General features: G+C 59.5%; 1 protein-coding gene across 1 annotated transcript in view; it reads right to left on the bottom strand.

Annotated features, from left to right (window-relative positions):
• Window positions 1-7,658, bottom strand: part of SIM2 (SIM bHLH transcription factor 2) — a 55,980-nt gene extending 48,322 nt beyond the window's left edge. The window contains exon 1 of the mRNA XM_058731966.1: window positions 6,848-7,658. Within this exon, the coding sequence (XP_058587949.1) occupies window positions 6,848-7,022 (175 nt within the window). The 5' untranslated portion in view covers window positions 7,023-7,658. The remainder of the gene's footprint in view (window positions 1-6,847) is intronic.
• Between the last annotated feature and the right edge of the window lie 7,406 nt (window positions 7,659-15,064).

Here is a 15,064-nt window from a genome sequence, read left to right as displayed (position 1 = left end):
TACTCAGATACTTCAATAGAGCTTGTTCTCTTATATCGTTAGAATTTTTCCTGTAATTTCCTCACACCTCTGCCTTGCTGCTAGAATTTGGTCTGAATGCCCCTTCTGGACCTAGCCTGAGGTGGCAGGGCTAATGGACAGGTTCCCTCAAGCTTCCGTGCCCCCATGCCATCACAGCCAGCTCTTGCATTAGAAGCCTCTGTGGGTAAGGCACCTCTGTGGCCTAGGTTGATCTAGGACTCCGGATTTCAGCTCAGGTCATGCTCTCACCAAGATGGAGCCCCTTGTTGGGCTCTGTGCTGCGCATGCAGCCTGCTTGGGATTCTCTCTCTCCCTCTCCCTCTCCCTCTGCCCCACTTGCATGTGTGTGCCCTCTCTCTCTCTCTCAGGAAGGAAGGAACCTCTGTGGGTGAGGCCTTTCCACTCCACCCATAAAAATCTATCTAAGGTGGGCTGAATGTAGAGACTAAATAAGGTAAGGTTTGTAACAACAACAGCAATGAACATCTTGGTGCTGTAAAGCCATATACCCTGAAAAAGTAGGCGCTGGGCTCGTGGCCCTCATCTGGACCTAACAAAGGGCTTTATCTGTTGGAGAAATGAGGGGAGAAGGGTAAGACTGAGCTAAACTCCTACAAGGTTATCATCAGTTGGTGGTCTATCTCACCTGATCCTGGGAGCCCTCCCCGCCTCCACGGACTGTGGGGGAACCTGCCAGATGGAGGGGGTGGATCCCAAGCCTGGCCTGTGGTTCCTCTGCCAGGGTTTACTATCCCAATTGACCTACATGTGTCTGCAGGGGACTCCCTGCTACTAGGAACCCAGATGGCCAGGTCATGGAAGAGGAGGTCAGCCACTGGGTCAGAGGAAAAAGGAGCCAGGAAACCCCTTTCTGCCACCCGTTGCCTCCGAGGGTTTGTGAATACCTACACTTGGTATTCACACTTGGTGGTCTGGCTGGCTCGCTTGTTGCTGTTCGGTTTAAAACTTACCAAGCTCTCTTGCCACTGAAGCTATCTAAATATGGTCCCTCCTCTCTGAGTGCTCAGTTAGTCAGTCAACAAACAGCTGTTGAGCTGTGCAACCTCAGATAAAGGATCCAGAGTTTGGTAAGAACTCCCAGGATGGCCAGTTCTTGAAGGCAGCCGTGGGTATCTAGAAGGTGACACAAACATTCCTCACAGGGATCTTGTGAAAACCAGGCGGGGTTAATAAGGGAATGCCTGACCCTGCCACCACCCATCCACGGGGAGTTGGATCTGAGATTGAGAAAAATCCAGGACAGATTTTTCTGGAGTCCCCAGGGGACACACTGGGGTCTCACCTCCTTCTGCTCCCACTCCTGCGTTTAAGATGGCAGCTGGGTGGGTCTGGATGGTCTGATCTCCAGCAAGAGCCCTGACCTCTAACCTCTATTTTTTAACTCCAAAGTAGGGGGTGGGGTGGGGTGGTGGTTGTGGAATTAAATGAGCTAAACCAGAGGATGCCGACAAAGCCCTGGGTCCAGTGGAAGGCCTCGGTGGAACCAACGCCTTGGTCCAGCCTTCTCCTGCCTTCCCATTCCTTCCCTGCCTCCAGCTCTCTCCTCCTCCTTAGTCTCCCAGTTACCAGAGCCTTGGCAGAGAAAGAGGCGTGTTATTGGGGAGCACGGCCTCTTGTGAATCCGTGGACCATGCGAGGACACAAGGTTATGCTGGCTGACTGCAGACTACTCCAGAGTCCAGAAGGGTGTGTGTGTGTGTGGGGGGGTGCTGAGGTGCTGCTCAGCTCCTCCACCGAGAGCCACCCCCCACCTCCGAACGTCGGGAGCGAACCAGGGACGCCCGTCACCCTTCGGGGGCGTTTACAACCGGCATTCGGAGCATTACCACCAGCGGGGCCGCAGGCTCAGGGGCTCCGTCCTTGGCTACCGGGCGTCGCGCGTCTGGGCGAGGGCGTAATGGGGGGAGTACGAGCCCGGGCTCCCGCCTCGACGCTCCAGGGGAGCCCAGAGCTGGCACTGCCGCCTCGCTCGACTCCAGGACCCAGGAAACTGTCACGGTTCTGGGGTTCCTCCGCGTGCTTCAGCCTCTGGCCTCGGAATACTTCGTTCTCCCCGGGGTCCCCGGGAAGCCCGGCTTTGGGGCCCTTTTCCAAACCAACCGTCGCACACCGAGTCCAGGCACAGGGTGTGAAGGCGGGGGGTGGGTGGGGGCGCCCCGAGAAGGCCTCGCTGGGCCCGGCCGGACGGGGAAGGGAGGGGGCTTCCAGCCCGGCCCCGCCTGGCCGCCGGCCAAGTACGTGCTCAGACGCCCGACGGAAGGCCCGGGGCGCCCAGAGCTTCGCGCCGAGACCTCGGAGGCTGGGGCGCAGGCCCGGCCGCCGCCCGCACTGCGGAGCGCGCGTGGCCCCGCGCCGTCCAGTCCGCCTTCCCGTCCGCGCCCCGGAGCGCGCGGCCGCGGCCCGGGTTGTGGCCCCCGGGGGGCTCGAATGGGCGGCTGGCGCGCGCTCCAGGTCCTGCCTCGAGCCTCCAAGGCCCCGCAGCCCGGAGTTCCTCCCCACTGCCCGCAGCCTCCTGCTCGGCGACGGGGAGCTCGCCCTCCCGGACCCCATGCGGAGAGGGTTGTAAAGTTCCACCTTATTCTAAAAAAAAAAAAAAAAAAAAAGCCAGCTTTTTTTTTTTTTTTTTTAAATCTACATTATTCCAGGCTTCAGTAGAAAATGGGCTCGGATCTGTTGAAGTTTAGGTTGAGTTTCTCTTCAGCAAACCCTCTAAATCAAAGCGTTTCCATTCCCGACAACAATTTCCAGGCGTCTGCCTGAGTCTCAACCCAGACGCATTCCACCACGGTAATGATTCCGGCCTCAAATTCCCATTATTTTTGTGTGAGAATGACAATGTCGCACTCCCTTCCCCTGCTTTCACCCGCACTTGTCTAGAGTCTTCAGGTCTGGCAAAGGAGGAGGAGGGGCTCTGTTCTCCTTGCTATAGTCAGCCTCACTTTCCAGCTCCATTCCTAAGCTGGGACCACAGGCCAGCCCCTCGGGTCAGCTGTCTGTGCACAAGGGCCCACAAGGGACACCACCCTCTACCCCACTGCTGAGAGTGAAATTGGAATCCTGGCTCCTAAGAAGGAGCTTAACCAGCCACCGGATTGGCCTCGGAGCTTCTGCGGTTTTGACTCGGGCTTCCTGAGGCCCAGCATACACCACCTGAAGGAGGAACTTGTCCTTCGTCCTGCCTGGCATGGCTACCATGCAGCTATGGCCAGGGAACAGCAGAGTTCTCCCACCCTGTGCCTCTGTGCTTCCAAAGCGCCCCCTCTCCTGAAGGGAAGGCCACAGTGCAAAGAGGCCAGGCAGACCCTGGGCCCCAGCATTTCCCTGAGCCCTGCGTGTATCAGGCCTTCCTAGCCACCGGTGAACACATTAAGTTTTCAATTCTGAGTCCCACTTCCAAAGCCAGCCTTGCTCTCCTGCCCTCTTCCCTGTCTACCTGCCACTTCTTAGCTGTTAACGGGAAGAAGACGTTGGGGGCCCAGAAAATAACGGGTCTTCCAACTGCAGTGAGGCCCAGAGGTCCACGCGGTGGGGCATTCTGCCATCTAAGCCACATCTGGCCCAGGCAACACCGTGAGCTCCCAGGAAGCAGTGACTGGACTAAGAACCAGTTTTCCACCTGCACTGCCTGGTTCCTCACACTTGATCCCAGGAAGCTTGCACAGCTATGGAGTTGCTAAAGGCCCATTTTGCAGACAAGGAGACCGAGGTCTAGTGGGGCCGCTTAACAGAGCAGAGCCTTGGAAGGGTTGTGAAAATTGCAGGCACTCCTAAGCTTGCAGTCTGACCTCCCTGGGGAGTGTCCACCTTGGCTCGCGTGGCCTGTTTCTGCCCCTAAGTGGAACTCTTCCGAGCTCCTCTATCTCTCCCCTGCCCCAGGTGGTCTCCGGATGAAAGGAGCCAAGGCCAATGGCCTCGGGCCCAGGGAGAGAACAGGCGCTGGCTGCGGGCACAGCAGCCACCGCCCTGCCGGCGCTCGCCCTTGCTCTGGGACCCTGGGAAAGGCCCGCCCCTCTCTGGCTGCAATTTTCTCAGGGACGAAGGGTTAATCGGCGATGCCAGTGGCTCCTTTGGATTTTCCTGTTCATTTTCTAGCTTGGCCTCTAGATCATTCTTCACCGGGGATTCCGCTTGCTCCGGGGGTATGGAACAGTGGTTTCACTCGGCAACTTTCCGTCCGCAGACGAGAGTCGGGGCAGATCCGGGAGTTGCCGCAGCAGCGCAAGACTGCCTTGGCCCTAAACCTTCCTGATGCCGACGCCCGGATCCCTGCGGCTCCTCCAGGCCCGATTCCATTCCCCCCCTCCCCACCCCCGCCCCCAGCGCAGACCCAGGCTTGAGAACAGAGGCTAAATCAATTACGGCGCGGCTTCCGCAGGCCGCCCTTCGGAGCTACCGGAGTGGTGAGCAAGTCATTTTGCATAATTGAGGTCTCTCTAAACCCGTCTTTCTCGGCCCAGGCACCCAGCTTCTCAACTCTGTGACCCAGACGGACTTGAGGGGAGCCGGGCCACCTCCCAGAGCTCCAGGCCCAAGGCCTCCATGTCCACCCTCCAGGCAGGCCCCCGGCTCCCTGCTTCGGCCCTGCAGGGGGGCCCGGGGCACATCACCCCTCCTTCCTTCGCCTTTCAATCTAGACCGTAGATTCAGGGCCATTTGCAAAACTGTAGGACCAAACAACTCCCTCCGACCGCTCTGGGAGTTCCAAGTGCGCTACCCAACAAAGCACAAGGGCCTGGTGATCTGAGTCCTGGACCCCCAGCTAGCCCACCCCTGCAAAGGGCTCGGGGCCAAGTAATTCTGGGCCCAAATGGCTGGAGACTCACTTCCCAGAGTTAGAACACCCAGATCTAGTTTAAATATCTGCAGAAGTAGTACACCCACCACTTCCCAATTTTTAGCAAGCTTTCCTGGAAATGCTCCAAACAATAAATGGCTTACAATTAGTCCTCTTTCTCCAGGCCTGCCTTTCTAACTAATTTCTGGCTTACTCGAAATCGCTGGTAACAAACTACTTAATATTCCGATCCTGGCTTCTCATGTGTTTCCCTCCATTGGGGAAGTGATAGGAGCCAGGGTCCTGTCCTGTCTCCACACCTGCTGGTATTGTGCAGATTAAGACAGGGCTCACTCGGAAAAAAATACATAAATTTTGAAAAGAAAGAAACGAAGAAAAACAACGGCTCACCACCACTCCTTCCCCGGGTGGGAAGGAGACCTGGCCCTCATAAAACGTATTTCTCTTTTAATTTTCAGTGAAATCTCAGCCATAGAGGAATCTGTTTCTCCGGTGGAGAGGTCACCCTTGGGCAGACTGATAGCGACCACCCGCTAGACAGCTCCCAGTAGGGGCTGGAGTGGGGGCCCCTCGGTATACCGGGGTTAGAAAAGGAAAGGTGTGTCGACCGGTGCGGAGGCACAGGTCACTGGCTCCCGCACCAGGGAGGACAGCCCTGGAGGCTTGGAGCCCCAGCTGGGAGGCAAGGGCTAAGCCGGGCTACTGCTTCCGTGGCCCCTGGATCCCCGCCCGCTGTGTGCAGGGTGCAGGGCTGCAGGTCACGATGGCCGACAGGCCCCCTGAGCTCCACTGGGGAGCTAGTGTGAAGTGTGGCTCCAGACCCAGAGCCAATTACACGTCACAGGCTTTGGGGCCACCAACACAGAGGTCAAGCTTACTGACTCCTGGTCGATCGCTTGGCCCTGCACTGCCTTAACGGAAGTACCCTGTGCCCACAGGACACCTGTCGCTGCACTGCGGCCACTCTCTGGTGTCCTGCCGCTGAAGTGGTCTCTACTCCCCCACCGGCTTCTGGGGCTCCACAGCCCTACTGGCTTCTCAGTCCTGCCCAACAGGTCCCCGTGCAGAGTGTCCCGGCCAAGTGTCAGGATCTCTCACGCCAGGCTGCAGCAACCCTGGCTGGGGACAGAGCCACTGAAAGGTGATCGGTTCAGAAGCACCGGGACACCAGAAGGAATGCTGTGGTGACCAGGCCTCCATGGCCCTGCTTCTCAGAAGTGCCCAGCCTGGCAGCCACGGTCACCCGCAGGCCATGTGCTAGCAGGGAATGCTGGCCGTCACACCAGGAGTCTGCTGGACCCAAGGGTCCTGGTGACCCGTGTCCACCATGGCACCTGCCCCTCCGGGTTTATAATTCCAATCAGGAAAAGACTAAGCTCAGGCCTGCCTGCCACATCTTCATACTATTTGCCCCTCTCTCCTGTGGGGGGGGGGGGTTCGGCTCACCTACTTTCGGTATCTCCTACCCTGCTCTGCCCAGCCTTCCCACCCCCCCACCCAGGGGAGGTGAGCAAAGTAGACGCAGCTCCAGAGTCCCCAATCTAAGGCCCGGGCCTCAAACAAGTGCCCTGCTTACAGCCGGGGCCTTCCGGGCCTAGGCCTCTGGGTGCACTCTGCTCTCTCTCAGGCCAGGATCAGCAAGTACGTCTTATCCCTGGTCGGGGTGCACACACTTCCCCTCCGCGGAAAGAGAGCAAGTAATGAAAGAAGGACAAAATAAAAGGGAATTAAAGAAATGAAAGAAAAGACAAGAAGGGAGGCAGGAAAACCAGAAGAGGCTAGCATGCTCACAGAACAATTCCTGGTTCACCTGGCCCACGCCTGGACCAGAAGATGGTCCGGTTCACCCGGCGACAAGACCTGTCTCCTCTCTGCAGCAGGAGCCGAGGCTCCCCGCGCGGCCTCCCCCAAACGCGCTGGCACTGGCCCTCCAAGCCAGCCCCGGATCCCCGCTTGGGCCGAGGCTGCCGGGCTCCCCCAGCCCTCTCGGCCGCCCACCTGCGGCCTCACCTTCGGGGAAGACGGCCCGCATCTTCAGGTAGCTGGTGGTGAGTCGGATGATAGACGCCTTGTCCAGCTGCGAGGTGATGGCCGACGGCAGCGGGAGCAGCTTGGCCAGCTCATAAAACTCGCCATTTTCCTTCTCCCTCCTGGTCTTGGCCGCATTCTTGGACTTCTCCTTCATCGCGCCTCGGCTCCGGGCATATTAGACCCAGCCGTGCTCCAGGCCCGCGGAGCCTCGCTCCGGCTGCAGCGGCGGGGATGGGGAAGGGGCCTCCGAGGTCCAGGTGAGTCTGGGGCACCGCCCGGGGCAGGTGCGCGCGGCCGGCCTGGGGCACCGAGTAGCCTCTCCACAGCCGCTGGGCCCCGGAGCTCCGCGCGACCCAGCGGCGCCGCTCCGCGCTCCGCCGCCCCGGGCGCAGCCTCCCCCGGGCTGGACTGTCCCGCGGAGCCCAGAGCCCGACTTCCCGCTCGCTTCTGCTCGCTCTTCCTTTCTCTCTCCTAGTCTCCCGCGCCTCGGCTTTCCTTGGGGGGTGGAGAGCGGCCAGCGAGGAGGCAGCGGTGCCGCTCAGTCCTTGACCGAGTGTTCGTACCCGCTGCCGCGAGGCCCCTCCGGACTGGAGGGCGGCATGGGCGGCGGCGGCCGCGGAGCCATGGAGCAGGAGGGGAGCGAAGGGGAGCTGGGGGCGGAGGCGGCTGGGGCCCTGCCCGGGCGCGCTCTCCTGCCCTCCCTGGCCGTTCCCTTTGCCTGGAGACGCGGCGCCCGGAGCCCGCGATGTGTCGCGAGCCGCAGCAGCTCCGCGGTCCACGTGCGACCGAGCCGCGTTTGTTTATGGCGGACCCGCCTTCGGGCGGAGCACTCGGCAGCCGCGGCCCTGGGAGGGGGGCGGGAGGGGGGAGGGACCGCGGCGGGGGCGGGGGCGGCGAATCTCGCCTCCCGACCCCGCCGCGGCCCCGGAGTCACAGGCGCGCCTCCGCGTCGCTGCCTCCAGGGACTCTCCCAGGAGAGGCCCGCGCGCTCCCGGCCTCGAGGAAGTTGCGGTGAGTGCACTCGGCGCGCGGTGGGGACCGGCTCCTGCGAGCGGGTCGCGGGACCTGGGCGCTCGGACGGGCGGCGGGGAGGGGCGAGGGAGGGAGGGAAGCGGGGGAGTGATGCCTAGACCACCCCCGTTGCTCCCCGACCGGTCCTGGGCGCGCGTGGCCGAGGGGAGGCGGATGGACCCGCTGGCCAGTGCCGTTCCGGGGTGGATCCAATCTTCCGAGCCCGCGCTGGTGCCGCGCCCCTCACCTCCGCACTTTGCAGGGCCGAGGGCCAAAAGGGGGGGGGGGAGCCCCGAAGGGAAGACACCCCCCCCAACTCAGGAAAGGGCGGGAGAGAGAGGCTCGGAAGTGACCTTTCTGCCCTTTCTCTCCCCGAAACACGAGAGCGAAAGAAGATCGGTGCTTTCCCCGGAGGGGCTGGAGGCCGCGGGGACGCGCGGGCCAGACGAAAGGAGGGGACCGGGAGCTGCGCCTAGCGGCCAGGCCTCGCCCAGGGTGGCGGCGGGAACAGGGCCCGACAGTACCCATTCCCGCAGCCCGGCTCGGCGCAGCCGGAATTTCGGGGAATCGCGGCTGGGGCGGGTGCTTCAGACCGGGGGGGGGGGGCGGTCTGCGAGCGAGAGACTTCGAGCGAGCGTTGGCGGGGGCCAGGGTGGTGGGCCGGGGGGCACCTGGAGTAGGGAGGAGCAGTCGGAGAGGCGGCCGTAGGGCGTCCTGGTGCTTTCCCTCAGGGCCGCACTGGACCGCAAGAGTCCTCTTGCCCACCCCCACGCCACCCCCGCAGCTCCGCTCCTGCGACCCCGAAGGGCCCTCCTCCAATCCGGGTCGCGACGGGCGCACAGACTCGCACCGTTCTAACAGTTTGAACGCCCAGGCTACCGTGCGGACGCGCGCGCTGGGAGGCGCCAGCTTCCCCCGCACGTGGGGTCAGAGGGCAACTGCAGTGGACGCAGGGCACGGGGTCTTGCGGGTCCCTCGGCCGCGTGCCGAAGACTGCACGGCTCTGGGGGCCCTGATTTTGAGGTCGGGTCGGGGAGGAGACACGCCAGGGCCTCGGGGCTCCGCAGCTGGAATCTCCGTTTCTGGTGCCACCTCTCTCCCTCCAGGCCCTTGGAGGAGCCAGCTGCTCCACGCACCCACTGACCCGGGACCCGCCTCTTTCCCCGCGCGCCTGGGGGGGGGGGGGACGGCGGGCAAACCACCACCAACTCTGCAGCGGGCGCCCTTGACCCTCTCTAGGAGTCCCTTTGAAGGGCAGAGGTGCGACAACGTTGAAGGCGTCTTAGCTCCCTTGGTGGGCAAGACAGCGTGTGCAGACCCCAGCTGTGCCCGCACCTGCCCCGCGCCCTGCCGGAGCCACAGGTGGCCTTGCCAGCGGGGCCGGCGCGCGGAAGCCACTGAGAAGCGCGAATTTCGGAGTTGGTGCCCCCCACCCCCGCAACGCGGAGCTCAGCACTTTCCCTTGGGGTTTTGGATCTAGGAGCAAATTCCGGTTTCCAGCAGTGCGTGCGGAGGAGTCCGGGCGGCCGCGAGCGGTGAGGATACGCAGTACCCGAGCGCAGGGCGCCGGCCCGCTTCCCTGCCCTGGATCTCGCGCCTGACCGCGCGGTTGTCGTCTTGTGGCTTCCCGGAGAAGGGGCTCCGCGAGGTAGGGACTGCCGGTCGAACCCCGCCGCAGCCAGCGCAGGCCGCCTGTGAGTGCGCTCCGGCACCTCCCTGGCTCCGGGAGGATTTAACGCTTTCCTCACCCCCACGATTTCCGATCCTCAGTTACGGACCCGGGAGAATTACTCCGGGACTTGAAAGGGATTACTCAGATCGCCGAAACACCGCTAAGTGGAAGTGGGAGAACCCAACAAGTAACAAGAACAGAAACTTGCCTTAAACCAGATTTCCCGGATTTTGCGGGAAAGTGTACTTGAGATCTAGTTATCTTCACAGCGGCAGCCGCTGTTCTCGGATCCGCAGAACAGGTTCGAATCTCAGGGTTTGAGCGGTAGCATTACGGGGCGTTTGAAGTGCGGGTGTAGGACACTTCAGTCCCTAAAGCCTAACTCAGCAGACTCCCAGGCGGGCATCGTAATTCCCCCCAACACACATCCACTCAAGATACACACTCGCGCGCGCGTCCCTCGCGTATCCCCATCACCGAAGTTTCCCAGGTGGGAAGAATAGTGGTGTCAGCGTGGAATAGTGAAGGAAGAACGTTCCCCACCACCCCGTGTGTGCCCTGTGGGATCTGTTCCAGAGTTCTTTTTACTGGACAAAGCCTGGGACCCCTGTTACACTTAGAAAGGGCACCCGCAGGCTCTGTGTAAAGTGGGAAAAACACTTAAGACGTGCTAGTTAGACTGACCCACTGGTTGGGACACCTGCGGCATGCCCCTTGCTCCAGGGCTCCTGGTGCCGGGAGTACCTCCTGGTCTATGCTTTGGGGCTGAATCCAGCTGCATCGCCCAGAGTATGGAGTCCGGCCTGCAGGGGAGAAGTAATAGCTGCACGAAAGACCCTCAAATCCAGGCATCATTCACAAACAGCATTTCCCCTGCTGGCCTGGAAGGAGCCTGCAGAACGTAGAATGAAGAGAAGCTGGGGGCAGGAACAGGACAGGTGGGAAGCCGCCCTCCCCCCCCCCCCCCCCCCCAACACACATTGAGGTCAGCAGGCTTCGGGATCACCGCCAGTTCGCCAGGCGCCCCCACTCCCAGTCCTGGTTCTCAGGCTTTGGCTCACGGAGGTGCACCAGCACGCCTTTACGTACCCCCCCACCTCTTAGAAAGTTTCCATTAGGAAACCGATCTGGAAGAAATTGAGGCCCCAAGAGGAAAGGGGCGGGCCCAGGCCGCCCCACATCTGCTTGGATTTTCCGCTTCAGATGCTCCGCAACTGTTTTTCCCCAGGCCGCGCCCCGCGCCTACCTGAGGCCCATCCCCCGCGGAAACCGACTTTCGAGTGAGATCAAGGGGGAAGCTCACAGATGTTCTACCGGGGATGGGGCTCCCGGAGAGGCTGCCGCAGTGGCCAGAAGAGGATCAGAGACTTTGTCACTAAGGATGCGGGGGCGGGAGGAAAAGTCCTCCCGTCCCTAGCACTAGATTTGGGGGAGAGGGTAGCGACCCTCTGAAGTGGTGTCTGAGGAGGCCTTCAACCACTGAAGCAAAACGAGACAATAGAAAATCCAGGACTACGGCCATTCCAATCTATTCGATTTCCAAGCAAGATACAGTTACTGCCGAAGGTCCCACGAGCATCTAGCATCGCGTCTAGGACTATCATGGCTGGGAGGCATTTTTGGTCTGAGCTATCCGAAAGAGTACTTCGATTTTTCGCTCCTTTCCTTGGGTAAGCCCCATGGAGACAGCACCAACTTTTCCTGGAGTCATTGCTACTCTCAGAAAGGATCAGCCGACAGTTACAATACCACTGCTCGTTGTTTAAAAGAAATTAGAGGTAGCCAGGGCAATTTCCTAGTGATTCCAGTCCTCCAGAGGTCTAGACAGTAACTGGTCCTGCTCACGTATTTCCAAGGAGAGGAAGAGAAGTTTATCTCTTTGGGTTTTTTTTTTTTTTAAATAAATTTCTTTCACTGGAAGTTACTCCGTTGGAGAAAGTGTTTGCTTTCAGCTGGGTGGGCAGTAACTTGGGCAGATCCGCCCTTGTGTATCGGGTCCAGGGACCCCCTTCCTGGCTGAGTATTTGGCCCTCCGTGTGGTGCCTCAGGCATAATTTTAGGGCCGGGGGCAAGAGAAGGAGGCACTCCAACGTGAGGCTGTGGGGGCTAATTTGCATCTTCTGGGCTCCTTTCTGGGCCTGCTGTAAGTACTCTGTTCTCTGGGATTTTGAAAAGACCACAGTCCTTTTCTTCAGACTCAGTTATCTAGGACGACTTTGGGTTCTGAGACTGGAGTCTGGAGGCCTCAGGTGGAGGCAGTGCTTCCTGACTTAGGAAGGGAGTAGCTACTGTCTATTTATTCAGGGGAACCAAAAACAGTGCCACTGGTAATTAATTGTAGTGATTAGCAAAGTCCCTGAGCACGGGCCACAGGGAGCCAGGGAAGCGGCATCAGATTTGGATAGAAGAAGGCCGCTCTTTTCTTCTTTTACCTGTGGGTGAGGGGGTAGCCCCTCCTTCGCACTTCCCTTCCCTGTCTCCCCAGCCGGGCCCCACTTTCTCTCCATTCTCTGAAGAGAGGTGGGGAGGACTTGGGCGTGCCCCTCCCAAAGCACTCAGACTTCCAGTGCTCTGCAGGGAGGGGCTCAAGCAGGGCCCAGGGCTCTGGATCCGAGCTCAGGGACAGGAAGGGATCCTTGGGGGGGGGGGGGGCGGGGGGAGAGGGAGGGAGGAGCTGAGCCACCTCCTCCAGGACCCCGCAGCCTGAAGCCTCCGCTGTTCTCTTTTCACAGAAAAAGATCACAAGATCACGGTTCTGGGAAGACATTGCACGTCGTCTCCCCTGCAAAGCCATCGCTTTTGGCCTCCAGCTAGTTGGGGGTCGTGCCTGGAAACCTTTGAGCTGGAGGAGTCTTGCTAGTCCGGCGTGCGCCCAGATTCCTCAATGGTTATACCAATTATATACCGCCTTGAAATCTGAAAATCAGTTCGTTCATTAACAACTGCGCTGAAACCGCCTTTCAAAAACATCAACCAAAATTTTCCCCTAAAAAAAAAAAAAAAACGAAAGAAATCTTATCCACCAGAGATAAATATTTCTGCACATCAAAGAGCACAAACCTGATGGGCTTAATTTTTTTTTTTTTTTTCCTAGCAGGTCTTTGATATAAGGCTGACTACAGACCAGAGTTATTAAGTACTTTGAGGACATAAACTCGTTTCATTTAATTAATATAACGGGGTTGTTTGCAAAGCAAAGCAAATATTGGGGAACCTTCCCCCTAATCGAAACAAATCTGTAAAGAGAGGTATGCTAGTTTATTCGTGGTTCGGTAGAGAGAGTTAGAGAAAGGCCCGCGGGCCCGCGGGCTGGCTGGACTAGCCCCCTCCAGCCTGCCCTGGGCACGCGAGGCCGCCCCGGCCCGGGGTGTGAGTGTTTTACTGCTCTGCGAAGATTTTTTTTCTTTTCTTGCAGCGGCCGGCGTGGTAGGCGGGTTTCCCAAGAGGTGTGTGTCCAGGAAAACACTCTTCCCTCCACGGAGGAGAAAGAGGCGACGCCCACGGCAAAGAGCAGTCCGGCGTCGGGGTTCGGGACGCGCCAAAGCCGGACTTCAGATCTGAGCGGCCGCGGGCCCAAGCCGGCGTGGAGACGTCACCGCATCTGGCCAGGCAGGGAGGCGGTGGCAGGACCCCTCCTCTCCAACTGTCCCTACCCTGCACCGAAGCCCGGCTTTGGGAGCTGCGGGCCACACCCGGAGACACCGGCGGCCGGAGAGGGCCAAGAGTCAGGCTTCTCCGACGCTACAGGTCTTCTTAATTCTGCGGAAGGGACTTGGGACCCCTACTCACCGCGGTGGGTGCGGACTCAGGAAGGGTTAGTTGTAGACAGTTTGCGGCGGCGTCCCGCTTCTTTCGCGCGCAAAGTCTCCGGGCGGCCCCGCGTGGTTAGAAACGCGGCGTGCGCAGGTTGGCGGAAGGGGGCGCAAGGCGCACGGCCGCCAGAGGGGCTCGATCAGCGAGAAGAGTTGAAGGCTCAGCGAGCGCTGGCAGATCAGAGCGCACGGGGTGGTGGTGGGAGTCAGTATACTCAGGGATTGGGGGGGGTGCGGTGCGCACGGAGGGGGCGCACTGTACGCGGAGCGGGAGGTGCAAGAGCGTGCGGGGGCGCAGTGTACAAGCGGGTGGGCCTCGGTTCGCCCGGGGGCCGGGGGCGCGCGGCGCGCTGGGGCGCGTGCGGTTGTGTGTGCTGGGAGGTGTGCGTGACGCTCCCGTGCCTGCTTGAGGCAGTCAAGACATCATCCCCGCCCTGGCACCGGCAGCGGGTGCACACCTCCACCCTACCCACTCGGGTTGCTCGGCCTCCGCTCTGTCCCTCCCTCCTCCCAGATTCTTTCCACGCGAGAAGTGAGGACCAGAGGGAGATGGGGCTCACGGGAGGCCTGCGAGAGAGGACAGACCCGGTGCCGTTGGGTGAGGGATGTCTGGTGGGAATTAAAGGCTGCTGCTTTCATCTGGGCCTCTCCAAAGCCCCGCAGACCGCTCCCAGCTCCCGCGCATTTAGCCCGGCTCCGGAGTCAAATTCTCTTGCCGGCGGCACAGCCTTGTTGGTGGGAGGCCCCCCGTGGTCCGGGACTGGTGACCTCCACTGTCGCTTACCCTCGTTTAACTGCCCCAAGACAGAATTCCTTTTAGATGCTAGAGAAGAATCTTCTGGAGGAGAAGGCACGCGTTAAAACACGTTTTCATATAAAACTAATGACTAAAAATTAGCAATTTTTCTCAATCCAAGAATATTTTCCCTGGCAAAAGCATCGGTTAGCTGATAAACTAGCTACAAGGTAGATTCAAATTGTGTGGCTGATGAATATTTTTAACCGCCAACTCCAGCACTGGCTTCGTTTTTTAGAGGGCAGAAACAAGCTAATCCTGGTTATTGCGCTAATGCTCTGTTTGCCAGCCGGATGTGGACAAAGACATGATTTAATCTTACTATGGAATACTCTGTGCCTCTCTCTCTCTCTCTCTCTCTCTCTCTCACACACACACACACACACACACACACACACACACACAAGATTTTGAACTAGGCGGGTGAGCCCTTGGGCACCTTCCGTGCTGGCTGTGCAGATTTGCACGTTCAGGGGTCACTTCTCCTGGTTTCCTTCATTATGAGAGGGGTGGTCAGGGTGCCTGTGTGACTCAGTGGAATTGTGCAGGTGCTACTCTGCTCCCAAGGTCAAGGCCAATTAAACCGGTTAATCACGGTGGTGTGAGAGACCTAGTTTCAACTTTGCTTTAATTTTATCTATTTTTTTTTTTTTAATGTAAGCTCTTTGCCCAAGGTGGGGCTTGAACTCAGGACACCAAGATCAAAAGTTCCGTGCTCTACCAACTCAGCCAGGCGGGTGTCCACTCAATCTTCCTGTTAATTTTGGAGAAGCGCTACCAATCACCTGCCCCTGCCCCGGGGGGTGGGGGCGGGGACGAGAGAGGTGGATACTTGGAAGAGTTTATTGAGAAATCTAACTTTTGAATAAGTGCAAGCAAGTATGGGGTAAGGAAGGACCCAGAGG

Source organism: Neofelis nebulosa, chromosome 5 (assembly GCF_028018385.1).
Source record: "Neofelis nebulosa isolate mNeoNeb1 chromosome 5, mNeoNeb1.pri, whole genome shotgun sequence".
Lineage (NCBI taxonomy): Eukaryota > Metazoa > Chordata > Mammalia > Carnivora > Felidae > Neofelis > Neofelis nebulosa.
This window is presented reverse-complemented; position numbering and strand designations above follow the sequence as displayed.